At 41.6% G+C, this 13,905-nt stretch overlaps 1 protein-coding gene across 1 annotated transcript; it reads right to left on the reverse strand.

The window, feature by feature from the left end:
- Positions 1-459: 459 nt before the first annotated feature.
- LOC311105501 (nitric oxide synthase, inducible-like) lies at positions 460-13,138 on the reverse strand. Its single transcript, XM_084147672.1, has 26 exons — positions 13,096-13,138; positions 12,742-12,798; positions 12,547-12,645; positions 12,219-12,358; positions 11,616-11,778; positions 11,344-11,435; positions 9,274-9,415; positions 8,970-9,109; positions 6,316-6,490; positions 5,991-6,092; positions 5,462-5,656; positions 5,245-5,327; positions 4,906-5,050; positions 4,369-4,473; positions 4,215-4,264; positions 3,874-4,048; positions 3,497-3,629; positions 3,288-3,366; positions 2,991-3,181; positions 2,692-2,861; positions 2,233-2,443; positions 1,959-2,046; positions 1,694-1,815; positions 1,454-1,602; positions 1,088-1,282; positions 460-980 (listed from the first exon to the last, which is right to left on the reverse strand). Exons 2-26 carry the CDS (start codon positions 12,796-12,798, stop codon positions 930-932), a joined length of 3,252 nt encoding a protein of 1,083 aa, XP_084003798.1. The 5' UTR covers positions 13,096-13,138; the 3' UTR covers positions 460-929.
- Positions 13,139-13,905: the final 767 nt, after the last annotated feature.

The following is a 13,905-nucleotide window of genomic DNA, read 5'->3' on the forward strand; positions in this document are numbered from 1 at the left end:
CATTTCAAAAGAGCTGAACAAATAGTTATATTGACTACGTACGTCCTAGCTCACTCATTAATGTCTTAATTGAAATTACGGCTTGCCTCTTATGCGCTTGTTGTCCCCTTATGCCATAGTTTGTACATCTCAATTGTCAGTAGAAACCACATTTGTTAAAGCAAGTCAGCCATATCAGCTATGTTTTTTTAAAGGCAGTAAAAGAGGCTGAATTAACTGTTTCGCTGCCAGACAAGGCTCCGCTGATAGCCAGGTGCAGCAGTGGTAAGGTGTTGGGACTGCTGTTGGGACAGCTTTATGTAGGCCCTAACAGTTTGTGGGCACCGTTTGTCACCGTTATAGTGCAATTAATGTATTGTTTACTGTTGTGTAGTGGCTTTGCTGGCATGCATCCAATTTTATTTTTGAGTTTGCCCCACCAAGATTTCCATGCTAAAATCGCCTCTGACTACAATGATTATGTAATATGATTTTTATTTAAATTAATGTTCACAACATGTAAAACACATTCTGTATACAAGCATATTTCCATTATTTATAATTCAGATTCAACAATCCCACATTCCTGTACATTCTGTTATATTGCACAAACGCTACATAGACTTATCACCTATGCATCTATATTCAATCTTTAATATCATCACGTGAATGTAAATGTTATAATCTTCTCTTTGAATTATACTTACAGTGTAAAAATAAATAAAGTGAAAACTGTAAAATGTGGTACTTTTTCAAGCAGAGGGCCAAAGGATGGCCTGCTGGTTTATTTGGGACCACCAACAGCTACATACATGTTCCAAAGTGACAATCATAATCTATCACCAAAAACAAAAACAGGGCATCACAGGAAGAGAGAAAAATGCATGTTATGTGTAGATCTTTCTCCATCCATTGAGTTTATTCACACAAGCCAACAGAGCCCGACCACCTCACTTCTGAAACTGGGCTCCAAAAATGTCCTCATGGTACCTCTTATGAATCTGCAAATAAAGAAACAAAAATACAAACCATAAAAGCACTGTGAAACACTGTCCACTTATTACACATTAGTTTTCATATTAGTGATTGAGAGGAAAGGTGAACCAACCTTTAGTTGGGCCAGGTATTCTCCTGCCTGGGTGAGGGTGATGCCAAGCTGGCTGCTCAGAATATCCTGTACTGCTAGAGTAACTCCTTGGGCCATGTTCACACCCCCGCACACGTAGAGGTGACCCTCCTTCTGGTGCAACACACTCAGCACCTCCCCTGCCATCCTCTCCCTAAGGACATCCTGGACATAGACCTGCTCACACACAGAGGTCAAAGGTTAGGAATAGGAGGCACAGTACAGGGAGATAGGAACCATTTTAAGCTTCAACCTTCACTTGAATCTCAAGCCAATCAGATTCAATGAAGCTTTTCAAACGCTCACTCAGTACATGATTTGTTTCAAAATGACTTCATGCAACAGTACCTTTGGGTGACCTGGCTGGCGGGAATATGTGGATGTAACACTCTTCAGGACCCCTAGCCTTCTCATCTCCAGTGTCTCCTCTTTGTATAAATGGTCTGTCTCTGAACTCTGGCAGCCAAACACAAGGCTCATAGGACTTCCAGAGAAACCTGCCAAGACAAAACCATAGCCCTTAAGGTCAGAGAGATTGTATCAACAGACACACAGACAGACACACAGACAGGCACACACACACACTACCTGGGTGTTTCATGTCATGTAGCCGTTGTTGCCAGAAGCTTCGGAAGGGCGCGATGCCACTGCCAGCCCCCACCAGAATGACTGGAGTGCTGGGATCTGCTGGGAGGTGGAACCCACCTGAACTGTAAACAATAACACATAATCAGTTAGCTTCACTTTAAATAAGAATCTCAATCAATTGGGGATAGGTTACAACCTAGCATTTGGTGCAATTGAAGAGTGTACCAGCCTACTGATATACAGTATGTTACAGTATGTTCTATACCTGTAGATGAAACATGGTACCAGGTCTCCTTTCTTAATGGTATCCAGCCAGGTGCTGCAGACCCCTTGGTGAAGAGGACCCTGTCCATCTAGTGGAAGAACAGTCCAGAAAAATACAGTACAGTTACTTTCATAGCCAAGAGATAGCAGTTCAGATTCCTTTCAAAGCATTTGATAACTGATGTATTGTCATTTCTAAGTTGAGTTGCCCTGTCCTGTACCTTGGATAAGAGTGTTTGCTAAATGTCCAAAATGTGAAATCTAATGTCCTGTACCTTGTGTGTGATAGTTGAGCACTGTCAGAGTGAGATGTAGCTCGTTGGGGTGGAGCTGAGGAGAGGAGCTGATGGAGTAGAGGCGGGGCTTGAGCAGGGGCAGCTGGCTGAGGAGAAAGGCTGCAGAGAGTTCTAAAGACGGGAACTCCTCCAGAACTTCCAGGAAGGTGGGAACGCCGAACGTCTTCCAGGTCGTGTACTCCCGAGAGTCCTGAAGGCAAATGAAGACAGAAGCTAAATAACTTGCAAAATATCTGTTGATACAATTTTTTGGAAAGAGCATAGGCTTACAGAGTTCTATGTATGAAATAGCGCTACATGTACGGATAATGTTTTATTTTCTTAAATTCTATACAATTCCAATAGGTGGTACGTCAAAGCCTCTTCTTTCATGATATATTTCATTTTTATTTCAAAAGACAATAATGAACACTAGTCTTGGAGACAAACAGAAGTTACCTTTGCCAAGGTCAGTAGACGCTGGCGGTGCCCGTCCTGTCTCGCCAACTGAGAGAGCTTGTGGAGGAGGTTCTGACAGGGGGGCGTGGTCACATCCAGGAAGTAGGTGAGCGCCTGAGACAAAGTGCATGCTGGGATGCGTTCGACAGTCTGCCAGTTTTTCTCGTCATCTTTTGGGATATAGAAATGCAGAGTAATTTTAACAGTGCCAATTTTTCGAAAACGATGTCTTCCTCACAAAAATCTGATTTTACCATGGTTACCTCAATCAGCACCATTATTAATGAATAGTGTTGTACCTAGGCAGGAGTCAGAGCGGTATTCCAGTCGTAGGCACTGGTTGGTTGGGGGCGTATGGGGAAGGAACTTTAGGATGCCAGCCACCAGTTGAGGGAGATTCTCTGGGAAAACACCAACATGGTCTCCTGGAGCAAAGTTCATGACCTCTGCACTTCTCTCCATCTCCAGCTCCACCAGAATGGTGGACCGGCTAGAAACAAAAATGACAATGCTGAATTAAACCCTGTCAAAATGGAGTCCTGTCAAAAACGTTGAAAGTATTGCAACAATAACATGCTAGATGACAAGAACTGAACCTTGAATGGGGGCTCTGTAGATTCTGTTTGCTCTTCAGTTTCATGGGGAAGACAGTTTTAGAGTGAATGGCTGAAAGTGCTGTGAAAGAGAGGACAGTGAAAATCATCACATACAACTTGCTGACTGAAATACAAGACTAGTTTATAATGCTTTATAGTGCTACACCAGTCCCTTGTCAAATGTCCATCCCCTGGCCCAGGTGTAGTACCTGTGATGAGGTCCTGGGGGCAGCTCTCCAGTGCTACGCGGTATCTCAGGGGGTCCCAGGCCTCGCAGAGTCGCTCTGCCCCAGGGAACTGCAGACTCAGCTGTCCCTGGATGTTGAACTCCTTATAGGCATCCTGGAATCAGAGAAAGCGTCCTTAGACTCAATGATTAAAAACACTATGTAGATCAATATGATATGCAAATGCTTATGAGAGTAAAGATCATAACAGGTATTTTTTGTAATGTTACTTGAGCATATAGTAGACATACCAGGAGTATGTTAATATGTATACTATAAAATATACTGCAAACATGATCGTCGACACGTAGCTAAGTTCCACTTTTAAGACAGAGAGGCATCCTCCCTTGTCCGCCCACCTTGAGAGCAGTGAGAGACCAGACAGAAAAGGCCTCCTCCTGTCCGTTCAGTTCATCCCCCTCTCCAGTGGGCGTCACCCGCTCTGCCCCCAGCTCCTTCAACTTGGCATCCACGGCATGGGCGAACGCACAGAACTGTGGGTACATCCTGGAGCCCAGCCCAAACACACAGTACCTAGGGGAGGAGAGGGGAGATAAGACCAGTTTCAAAACCAAAGAGAGGTGTCAGAGACTGTAGTCAAGCTGCCACTTCATCAAATTAGTACATCTTAAAGACATGTACATGTACAGCCCAGTACGGAGAGGACAATGCAGAGAGAAATGCTTGAGATACTACTTACCTTAACTTGTTCCTAAGATACTGCAAGGAGAAAAGCTGCTTCTTAAAACTCTAGGGAAATAAATATTAACATGTGTTGAATATTGAGACATTATATTTAATAAATGTGGGGGGAAATATTATTGTTAATATCTTCAAAATACACAAAAACACACCTCTCCATTTCCAGGGGAGTCTCCATTCCCAAAGGTGCTTGTTACCACAACCAGAAGGCTCTCCTGTTCCATGTCACTGAAGTTGTAGTCCTCCATACAGAGCAACTTTAAATATATACAGAGCAGCTTTAGTTAACTTTGTAAACTTTGTGTAATTCTGCATTTTGAGGACAGTAGTGACTTAAGACATCAACAGATTGTATAATGTACAAGCAGATAACATTTACATTTTAGTCATTTAGCAGACGCTCTTATCCAGAGCGACTTACAGTTAGTGAGTGCATACATTTTCATACTGGATTTTACCATGGTTACCTCAATCAGCACCATTATTACTAGCTAGCTAACTCCCCATTACGTATTCTGTAAATTAACTCAGAATGAGCTCAATATAGTACTCACATACATTTAGGTTCCAATTAAACTACAGTTTTACATTGATTCACAGTGGTTAATACACACAAATGCCCTGAAGCATATTAGCCTGAGGCAGAAGGCCCCCTATCAGCCTTCATAGAGATGAGATGGATCTCCTACCCTGGAGTTGAAGGCACAGTTTAGCATGGAGTTCAGTCTCTGGGCCAATGTCTGTGATTTCCCTGTTTCAGTGGCATACAGGACAGTGCAGCGCACCCTGTTAGCCAGCACTCTTCTCATAAGGGTTGAAGAAAAGAGCGCCGCCCTATAGGAGGGAACCAGACATGAATGATAATACTTTGTAATGCATTATGAGCATGGATTAGCGCAACCTCAACCATTATGTGCATTTATAGCTATGTCAATTATATGATTAGGACTGCATTATAATTTATAACTCATCATGAATGTGTTTATAAAGCATTACAGATATGGGTGTCATAGTCCATGGAAGATTACCTGGCCACAGCTTTGAAGCTGATCTGTTGCTTCCTCAGGCACTTCTCCGCATTTCTCCAGACATGGGTCAACCAGGGGTCGGGCTTCAAACAACAACAACAACAGTCACAGACGGTCATATAGCAACTCCCCTGTAATTCTGTAAGGTGGAGCTTAACCAGATGAATGACATAGCCTATATACTATGCACAATACAAGATGGTGTATCAGTATCTACCTGGTAGTAGAAGAAGGGAGAGAGAATGTAGTTGACCATTTCCTGGTGGAAGACGGGGGTGAGGGAGCCAGACATGGGAGGAACCAGCCAGGCCCAGTCTGCAGGGCAGCCGCCGCGCAGCCGGAACTCTGTCTCCATGTGCTTCATAAAGGACTCGGCTGCAGAGTGGTGGTCTGTGATGGTCACCCTGTTCTTCTGCAGCGTACAGTAATGAGACAAAAGGAGTGCATTTATCTCAAGGAAAACTCCAGTTGACGGCTGAACAGTTTTCATTGTAGTGTAGCATCCTCTGGCTAATTATTATGGGATGGAACCATCTTATTTAAAATTGTAGGTATTAAAAAAACAAATTATGTAACAAAACAACAACAACATAACTTGGGATTTCTACTGGGAATAACATAATTCAAAAGGCACTCGCACATCTGAGCTATCTTTTTTGCAGGTGCATGGTAACAGTTGAATAAGATGAGAAAAAATGGTAACATGCCTTTGGATTGGCCCTGTATACGTGAAAGTCATAGGTTACCTGGAAACTGTATATGACTGCAACATTGACGGTCACCAAGGCCTGGTCCTTCCACAGTGAGGACAGCTTGTGTGTCTCCAGGCCCATCCTGCGACCCACTTCCTGTACGGGCAGGAAGCCAAAACATTCTCAACCATTGCATCATTATCAAGTCAGCCAGGGTTATGTTACAGAGGCATGAAACAAGAAAACATTTTTAAACAGAAAATTCGCTTTTTGGTTATTCCAGATGAGGTTACCTCCTCCATTTCAAAACATTTGCTAATCCTGCAGAGCACAACCCTGTGCGGTAGTCATAGAGATTACCTGTGAAAGTGAGCCTTACCTCCAAGATGTTATAACGCTGATAGTCACAGAAATCCCTCACGCCAATCTCAGTGCCCATGTACCAGCCATTAAAGGGACAGGCTGTGAATTCAAGTCCACCAATCTCCAGCAGCATGTTGGACACCGCAGGCACAGCATACCACTTCAGTCCAAGATCTTGGAACCACTTATGCCTAGTGATGAAAGATCAACACAATATATCTGCTAATAATATATAAAAGAGCATGACCAAAAAACACCACCACTAGGATAGATGTGGTTAGTTTCTGTAGTGAATCATTCAGTCCTCAATGTGACATCTTTTTCATACACAATGAGTTACACACACAGTTGTGCTCACTCTACCAAAGGTGCTTGAAACACTTGACTCAACTCAGTATTGTGTCCAGTGAAACGAATGAAGGACCACTTTGGAGTGGTTAGACATTTAAATAAAAGAAAATGGTACAGGTCATTGGGCCCTCCTAGACCTGGCTTTGGGAAACTATTTGGATAAAGGAACGTGCCGCGTAGACAAGTTCTATAGAGCTCTTCACTCTCTCCCATTCAGCTCCGTTCCTCAGACGGCTGATTTAAAAAACCTTGAGCTCTTGAACGACTGGGGGCAATGGTTTGAATTTACCCAGGCAGCCACATAACACATTGATTTAATTAGATAACTACTACTTAAAAACACCGCCATGGCTATGGAGACCTGATGGTCTGAATACTGTGTCTCTAATGGTCTGAATACTGTGTCTCTAATGGTCTGAATACTGTGTCTCTAATGGTCTGAATACCGTATTGGTCCGAATATAAGACGACCCTGATTATAAGACGACCCCCCGTTTTTCAACACAAACATTTAGAAAAACAGATTTGCAGACTAGATTTGCCGAACAAAGAACTTCATTTTATTTTAAAATAACAATATTAAAAACACAGTGAATTAAACACAAAGGCAAACTATGTACAGTATGATTCAAAATTAATATCAAGCAATAATAAAGCAACATTTTTAAATAACAGAGAAAATACAGGCCACACATTTAACTAAACTTAACAAAAATTCGCCAAACTTCTCCTCCGATGTCTCTCTATCCCTCACACACGTCCTCTGCCCCGCTGTGTTCGCTCTCGCTGTCATCGCTCCCCAGCTGCTCCGCTTCCACCGGCTCCTCCCAAAGCACGTCGTCCTCGCTGCCGTCCAATGCATTTGAGATGCAACATTTTTTAAAGCCATCGATGATGCTCTGTGAGGGAATAGCATCCACTACAAGCCCCGACTCCATCCAGCCCTTCTCCTGGGCGCGCACAATAATGCCAGCTGGCATTGGGTCCTTTGGCACAGTCTTACGCTTAAGAATGACATACGGGGGGAGTTTGCTGCCACCAGCGAGACATGTCAACATGACAGTGACGCGGCTCTTCTCGTTGCCCGTTGATTTCACCAACACAGACTTTTCTCCCTTTCTATTGACAGTCACCGATGTTGGCATGTCGAAATAAACGGGTGTCTGATCAGCATTGCCGATCTGATCCAGCGGGTAGGAGTGCTTCTTCCTCAGGTTGATAACAAAGCGCTGAAACGAAAGCAGCTTCTCTCCGAAGTCTGACGGCAGGCGTTGGGCCAAACTCGTTCTCCGTCTAAGTGACAGTCCATTACGCCGCATCATCCTACGACACCAGCCGAGGCTGGCTTTAAATCCAGTGATGTTGAGCTCTCTGGCGATTTCCAGGGCCTTAACCTGGATGACAGCTCTGGTAATGGGCATTCCCTCACTTCTTTTTTCCCTGACATATTCAAAAACCCTCCGGTCAACCTCAATGAAACGACCACTTTGAGGACCACGGAAGGATTTTCGCTGACTGTTAGCATCTTTTAGACGTTGTTTTTCTGCTCGCCATCTTCTTACATTACACTCAGTGACCCCGAATGTCTTGGCAGCTTGGCAGTTGTTAGATGACTCTGCCTTATTGACAACCATTACGGTATTTTGAAATTGGCATCATAGCTCCTCCGCTGTTGTTTATTGACCTGGCCCACTTTTGAGCCACTTGTCTCTAAATGGTCAGCCTGTCTTTCCATCTTTAAACACCGGTAACGGGCTGGTTGTTAAGGACGCCTCTTCCCTCCGTCCGGAACGAATTTTTGGCGCCATCTGTGCCCGCGAATGTGTATTGACATTTAAAGGGAGCGCCGAAGAAGAGAAACTGCGCTCTGAATACTAGACCCCGAATATAAGACGACCCGACTTTTTTGGACCTATTTCGAGGGGAAAAAAGGCCGTCTTATATTCGGACCAATACGGTACTGTGTCTCTAATGGTCTGAATACTGTGTCTCTAATGGTCTGAATACTGTGTCTCTAATGGTCTGAATACTGTGTCTCTAATGGTCTGAATACTGTGTCTCTAATGGTCTGAATACTGTGTCTCTAATGAATCCAATCAATGGCTAATCTAGTATGGAATCAAACGGATTTGCATACACGTGTGTCATAACATAACTGTTATGTAGTGGTATCGTAACCTAGCAACATCTCTTTGCCAATGAAAGTCATTGTATGTTGTGGGAATAGCTATGATAACTATCTGCAGGCTTGACATTGTATTTGTTCTCAAAAGTGTGTTTAGATAACCATCCAATAGAAACATGGCTAAAGTCACTCACTGGGGGTGTTCCATGGGAACCTCCAGGATCAGGTGTGGAGGGATTTCATAAAGGTCTGGGTCCTCCCCGTTGACCTGCAGGACTAGTGGCAACACATCGAAGAGGCCGTACTGAGGTTTCCATCCAAGCTGGATACAGATCTTTAAGAACACAGGACAAAAGTAACAGTAACTTTTTAAAATGTATACTTTCAAACGAGCACATACAGTATCTGAGCCTAAAATGCTCAATCCTAGATGTTTGAATGAATGTTATTGAAATAGCTGGGGTGGAGCCTGGTGGCTATAGCTACTAGATATAGTACCTTAGTGAATTCTACACTGGATGGGTCTCCCTGGATACTGCCATCAGGCATCTGGTAACCTGCATACTTCACCAACTGGCTGTTCCACACCCGGAAATCATGCCTGTCTTCCTTTCTCTGAGGAAAGATGGTAATTGCAGACCTGAAATAAATAAGACACAAGAAGAAGATCTGTAATAACATATATGGACAAACTGAAATATTAATGGAAGGACTTTGAGAAACTGGCCCATCACAGAGTGAATGACCTACAGCAGGGTTCCCCAATAGGCAGCCCATGGGAGATTTTATTTGTCGCCCCAAGATTTCTGAGGAAAAAATAAATAAATAGCCTAATAATTTTTGTACAATACAATCACTAGGAAATCAGCTCAAAGTGATTTTAATTTAAGAAATCTGTTCCCAAGTATTCCAATGCATAAATAGAGAGGCATATGTGACCGTATCCCAACGTAATCAAGGTTTGAAATTATTCCGTTTTTGTCAAATACTATATCTGTTTGGGATTCTTGCGGTCAATATGCAGTGTACAAATTATTTATGACTATGTTCCGGCCCCCCGAACAACCGCTCAAGAAAAAATCGGCCTACAGCTGAATGTAATTGGGGACCCCTGACCTACAGTATTGTCCTCACGGAGTAAAGGTGCAAGAAATAACGCGTGAGACAGGTGTATTAGCAGAATATATTTTACATTTGTACATTTACATTTTAGTATTTTAGCAGACACTCTTATCCAGAGCGACTTACAGTTAGTGAGTGACTCACAGTTAGTGGAACAAACCTGTAGTTTACATTTTACACATTTCTAACTTCACACACAGTCAGTGTTGTAAAGTACTACAGTAAAAATACTTTAAAGTACTACTTAAGTAGTTTTTTGGGGTATCTGTACTTTACTTTACTATTTATATTTTTGGCAACTTTTACTTCACTACATTCCTAAAGAAAATAATGTACTTTTTACTCCATACATTTTCCCTGACACCCAAAAGTACTCTTACATTTTGACAGGAAAATGGTCCAATTCACACACTTATCAAGATAACATCCCTGGTCATCCCCACTGCCTCTGATCTAGCGGACTCACTAAACACAAATGCTTCATTCTTAAATTATGTCTGAGTGTTGAAGTGTGCCCCTGGCTATCCATCAATAAAGAAAATAAAATTGTGCCATCTTGTTTGCTTAATATAAGGAACTTGAAATGATTTATACTTTCACTTTTGATACTTAACTACACTTGAGGAATTCCATTTACTTTTGATACTTAAGTAGGCCTATATTTAAAACCAAATACTTTTAGACTTTTACACAAGTAGTATTTTACTGGGTGACTTTCACTTTTACTTGAGTCATTTTATATCACGGTATCTTTACTTTTACTCAAGTATGACAATTTAGTACTTTTTCCACCACTGCACAGAGTTGAGAGTCTTGTTTTGAAGAGATTATCTTTACTTAGTGTTTTCTGCCCTCTGCCTCATTATATCATACTTCCAATCCTTTCATGTTTCACGAAGAATGCTGGTAGTTAGGCTACCTCAGAAAGTAGGTCTGTCGGTCACCTAGACCTAGATTCAATCCGTGCGTCGAAGATGCACGCTATAGCCCGATTTAAATTAAAAGGCAATGTTCCCGCGTTCGCAGAGACTGCTTTCACGTAAAAGCTGCATATGATGTCTCCTGAGTGGCGCAGTGGTCTAAGGCACTGCTTCGCAGTGCTAACTGTGCCACTAGAGATCCTGGTTCGAATCCAGGCTCTGTCGCAGCCGGCCGCGACCGGGAGACTCATGGGCGGCGCACAATTGGCCCAGCGTCGTCCAGGGTAGGGGAGGGAATGGCCGGCAGGGATGTAGCTCAGTTGATAGAGCATGGCGTTTGCAACGCCAGGGTTGTGGGTTCGTTTCCCACGGGGGGCCAGTATAAAAAAAAATATGTATTCACTAACTGTAAGTCGCTCTGGATAAGGGCGTCTGCTAAATGACTAAAATGTAAAAAAATGTAAATGTAATGGGTCAATCGAAAATTACCTTTCAATTACAATCGCGCTGTGCTGTGTTTGTTTACCTTAGGTTTCCTCCATTTGTGGCAAACTGTAAGTGTTCGCACAGAAACTGGAACATATCCTGAGTAGTCTTGCACTTTCTGGCATCAAACAACTGCAGAACAATCCAATAAACATAATTAATTAGGCTAACCTACACATAGAACATAACCCACACGACCATGTGCATGCATGAAAAACACATACAAGAATAGAATAGAATAGATACTGATATTGATACCCAATAGATCATGAGAAACAGAAATGTATCTTCTGCCTTGTATGTTTTTCTTACTTGTAAATTGGACCACTGAATCCTGCCGATGCATCTTGGGGCGTTCCTCCATGCTTGTCGAGCCCCAAACACTAATTCCTCCATAGTCAGCTGATAGGTTCCTGTGGAACCTATTTCCATAGCAATTTCCTCCAATCTGGCGAGGTGGTGTTCAATTTTGGGGCTATGCATTTGGGATTAAATTAGGATATGTGTAAATCATGGAAAACAAACAAATAATACAATATAGAGGGGATATTTTTTCTCTCATTACAAACCTTTTTTAAGGCCCACATAGATGCTTCATAAATTATCTAAGCAAATTCGTACAATAGGCTATAAATGATAACTGGCTTAACTCTTTTCCCATACTGTCATAATTTATGAAGCATCTATGAAGGCCTTGTACAGTGAAGGGTTTATAAAGGCTCTTAAATGAAGGACAGAAAATATAGGCTACAAACTATAAATGCCTATAAGGCATTAAACAATATTGCAATTTTAACCAACAGTGTGTATTTTACAGATTCTGCGCTTAGTGGTGTCCGGCAATGGGTTGCACAATTTTGGAATAATAATAATAATCGTCGTCGTCTTTAGAGAAGGATTACACGTATTACTTACATTTTGAAGGACTTGTAGTATTGGTTGATTAGGTCGATAGCCTGAGGTAGGATTTCAAGAGCAGCATCTTTGGGACAGCGCATTAGTGACTTCGGAGTCATGACAGAACCTTCACAAACTTTAGATGTGCATGGTTGGTTCTGCATATGAAATAAAATAAGAACGTTTCAATTCAAAGTTGTTGCTTTATTTTATAGTGTTCCATCTTTTATGAAATAGAAAACACTAAAATTGATGCGCGGCTTCATAATTTAAACAAAAGAGTCAAGCAAATAAATTGCGGTACGGTAACACGCCACACACAAAGCATCACAAACTGTAAACGCACCTTGACTGCCTGGTGGTGCAACATGTCATTGAGACTTGAGCCATCCTTCACGTTACACACAGGTATAGAAAACGGACACCTGTTGGCTCTCGTTTCCCACTATGTGATAAACATACAGGAGAAACGGGTTAAACTTATGTCGCTTGCTTTCAGCACATTTTCTAATATTATTTCGGCTGTACTCTCAATTCTTACCTTATTTGGTTTAGTCTGGCGAGCTATGTTGGTTTCATCATCTTGAAGCAGCTTCATCTCCATAATTGTAAAATAAATGCAGTTCATTATCATATTTGGAAATGCCATTTATCTAAATGATTCAAACATGTGTAGCCTATTAGATCGCAATGTAAGTGCCTATGGGCTATTTTGCTTTTAGTTAAATAATTGTGAATTCATTGAGTAAATACAAAAATATGAACATTTTGTTTAATTAAAGTGAAAAACCAAAATGTTAAAGTTCAAATGTGCTCAATAGATTTCAGTGTTGTGGCATAAACTCTTAAAAACGTTCGAATTTAAAATATATAATATCCTGGCATTTATTCTTACCTTGAACTCAAGGTGAGACGAGCATCAATTCCTCTCTGAAACTTCTCCTCCGGAGTTTTTTCTATTTATACATGCCTGTAACGAAACATGGGCAGGCTTATAGGGACCTGCCCTCGTTGTGTTACAGGAAGGTAGGCTATAATGAATTACAATAACATTTTTGTGGCCTGACGGTTTTTGAGGTAGGCCTAATTGAATCTGGCTTGGTTTCAACACATAGTTTGGCAATCCTCATTAGAAACAAAATACTGTAGTTTATGTCAAACAGGTGGGAAAAGTCCCTTTTAGAAAGACAATATTGCATTCCCACAGATCTTTTGAGGTATTAATTAATTGCGGTGTTTTTGCAATAAATTGCATTTTTGTGAGACATTTCTCACATAATTTCATGTTTTCTAGTTTTGGATGACAACAGCAAAGTGTAGACATAAGCCACTATGTAACTGGAAATAACATTACAAAGGGGGTAAATCCATATGAATTCAATCACTTTTTGAAAGCATCCTTTCATTACATGTTTACCCATGGACAAAGTGGTCAGAAAATTACTTTTTGGACCTCAATTCCAAAACATTCAGAAGTAGAGGTGCTCAACGTTTACCCATTTCGTATACCCCACCACACAATGAGACATCCATGTCTTCGTCACCGGAAAATATAAATGGTTGAGTTGGATATCATTTAAAAGCTTAGAAACAGGGTTGTCAAACTATTTTATGTCTTGAAAATTGTAATTTTTGTACCTTTAATATCAATTATCTAAAAAGGCTCAAATCCGATTATTTCATGTTCGCATATGTTGTAGCTTAG

Source organism: Coregonus lavaretus, assembly GCF_964263955.1.
Source record: "Coregonus lavaretus genome assembly, chromosome: 30".
In the NCBI taxonomy this organism is placed as follows: domain Eukaryota; kingdom Metazoa; phylum Chordata; class Actinopteri; order Salmoniformes; family Salmonidae; genus Coregonus; species Coregonus lavaretus.

Coding starts and splice junctions, on each gene's coding strand:
- LOC311105501 (XM_084147672.1), bottom strand. CDS start 12,798: ATGAAGCTGCTTCAAGATGATGAAACCAACATAGCTCGCCAGACTAAA. Junction 4,474..4,905: donor ACTGTGCCTTCAACTCCAGG/GTAGGAGATCCA, acceptor ATATATTTAAAG/TTGCTCTGTATGGAGGACTA. Junction 1,603..1,693: donor ACATGACATGAAACACCCAG/GTAGTGTGTGTG, acceptor TTGTCTTGGCAG/GTTTCTCTGGAAGTCCTATG.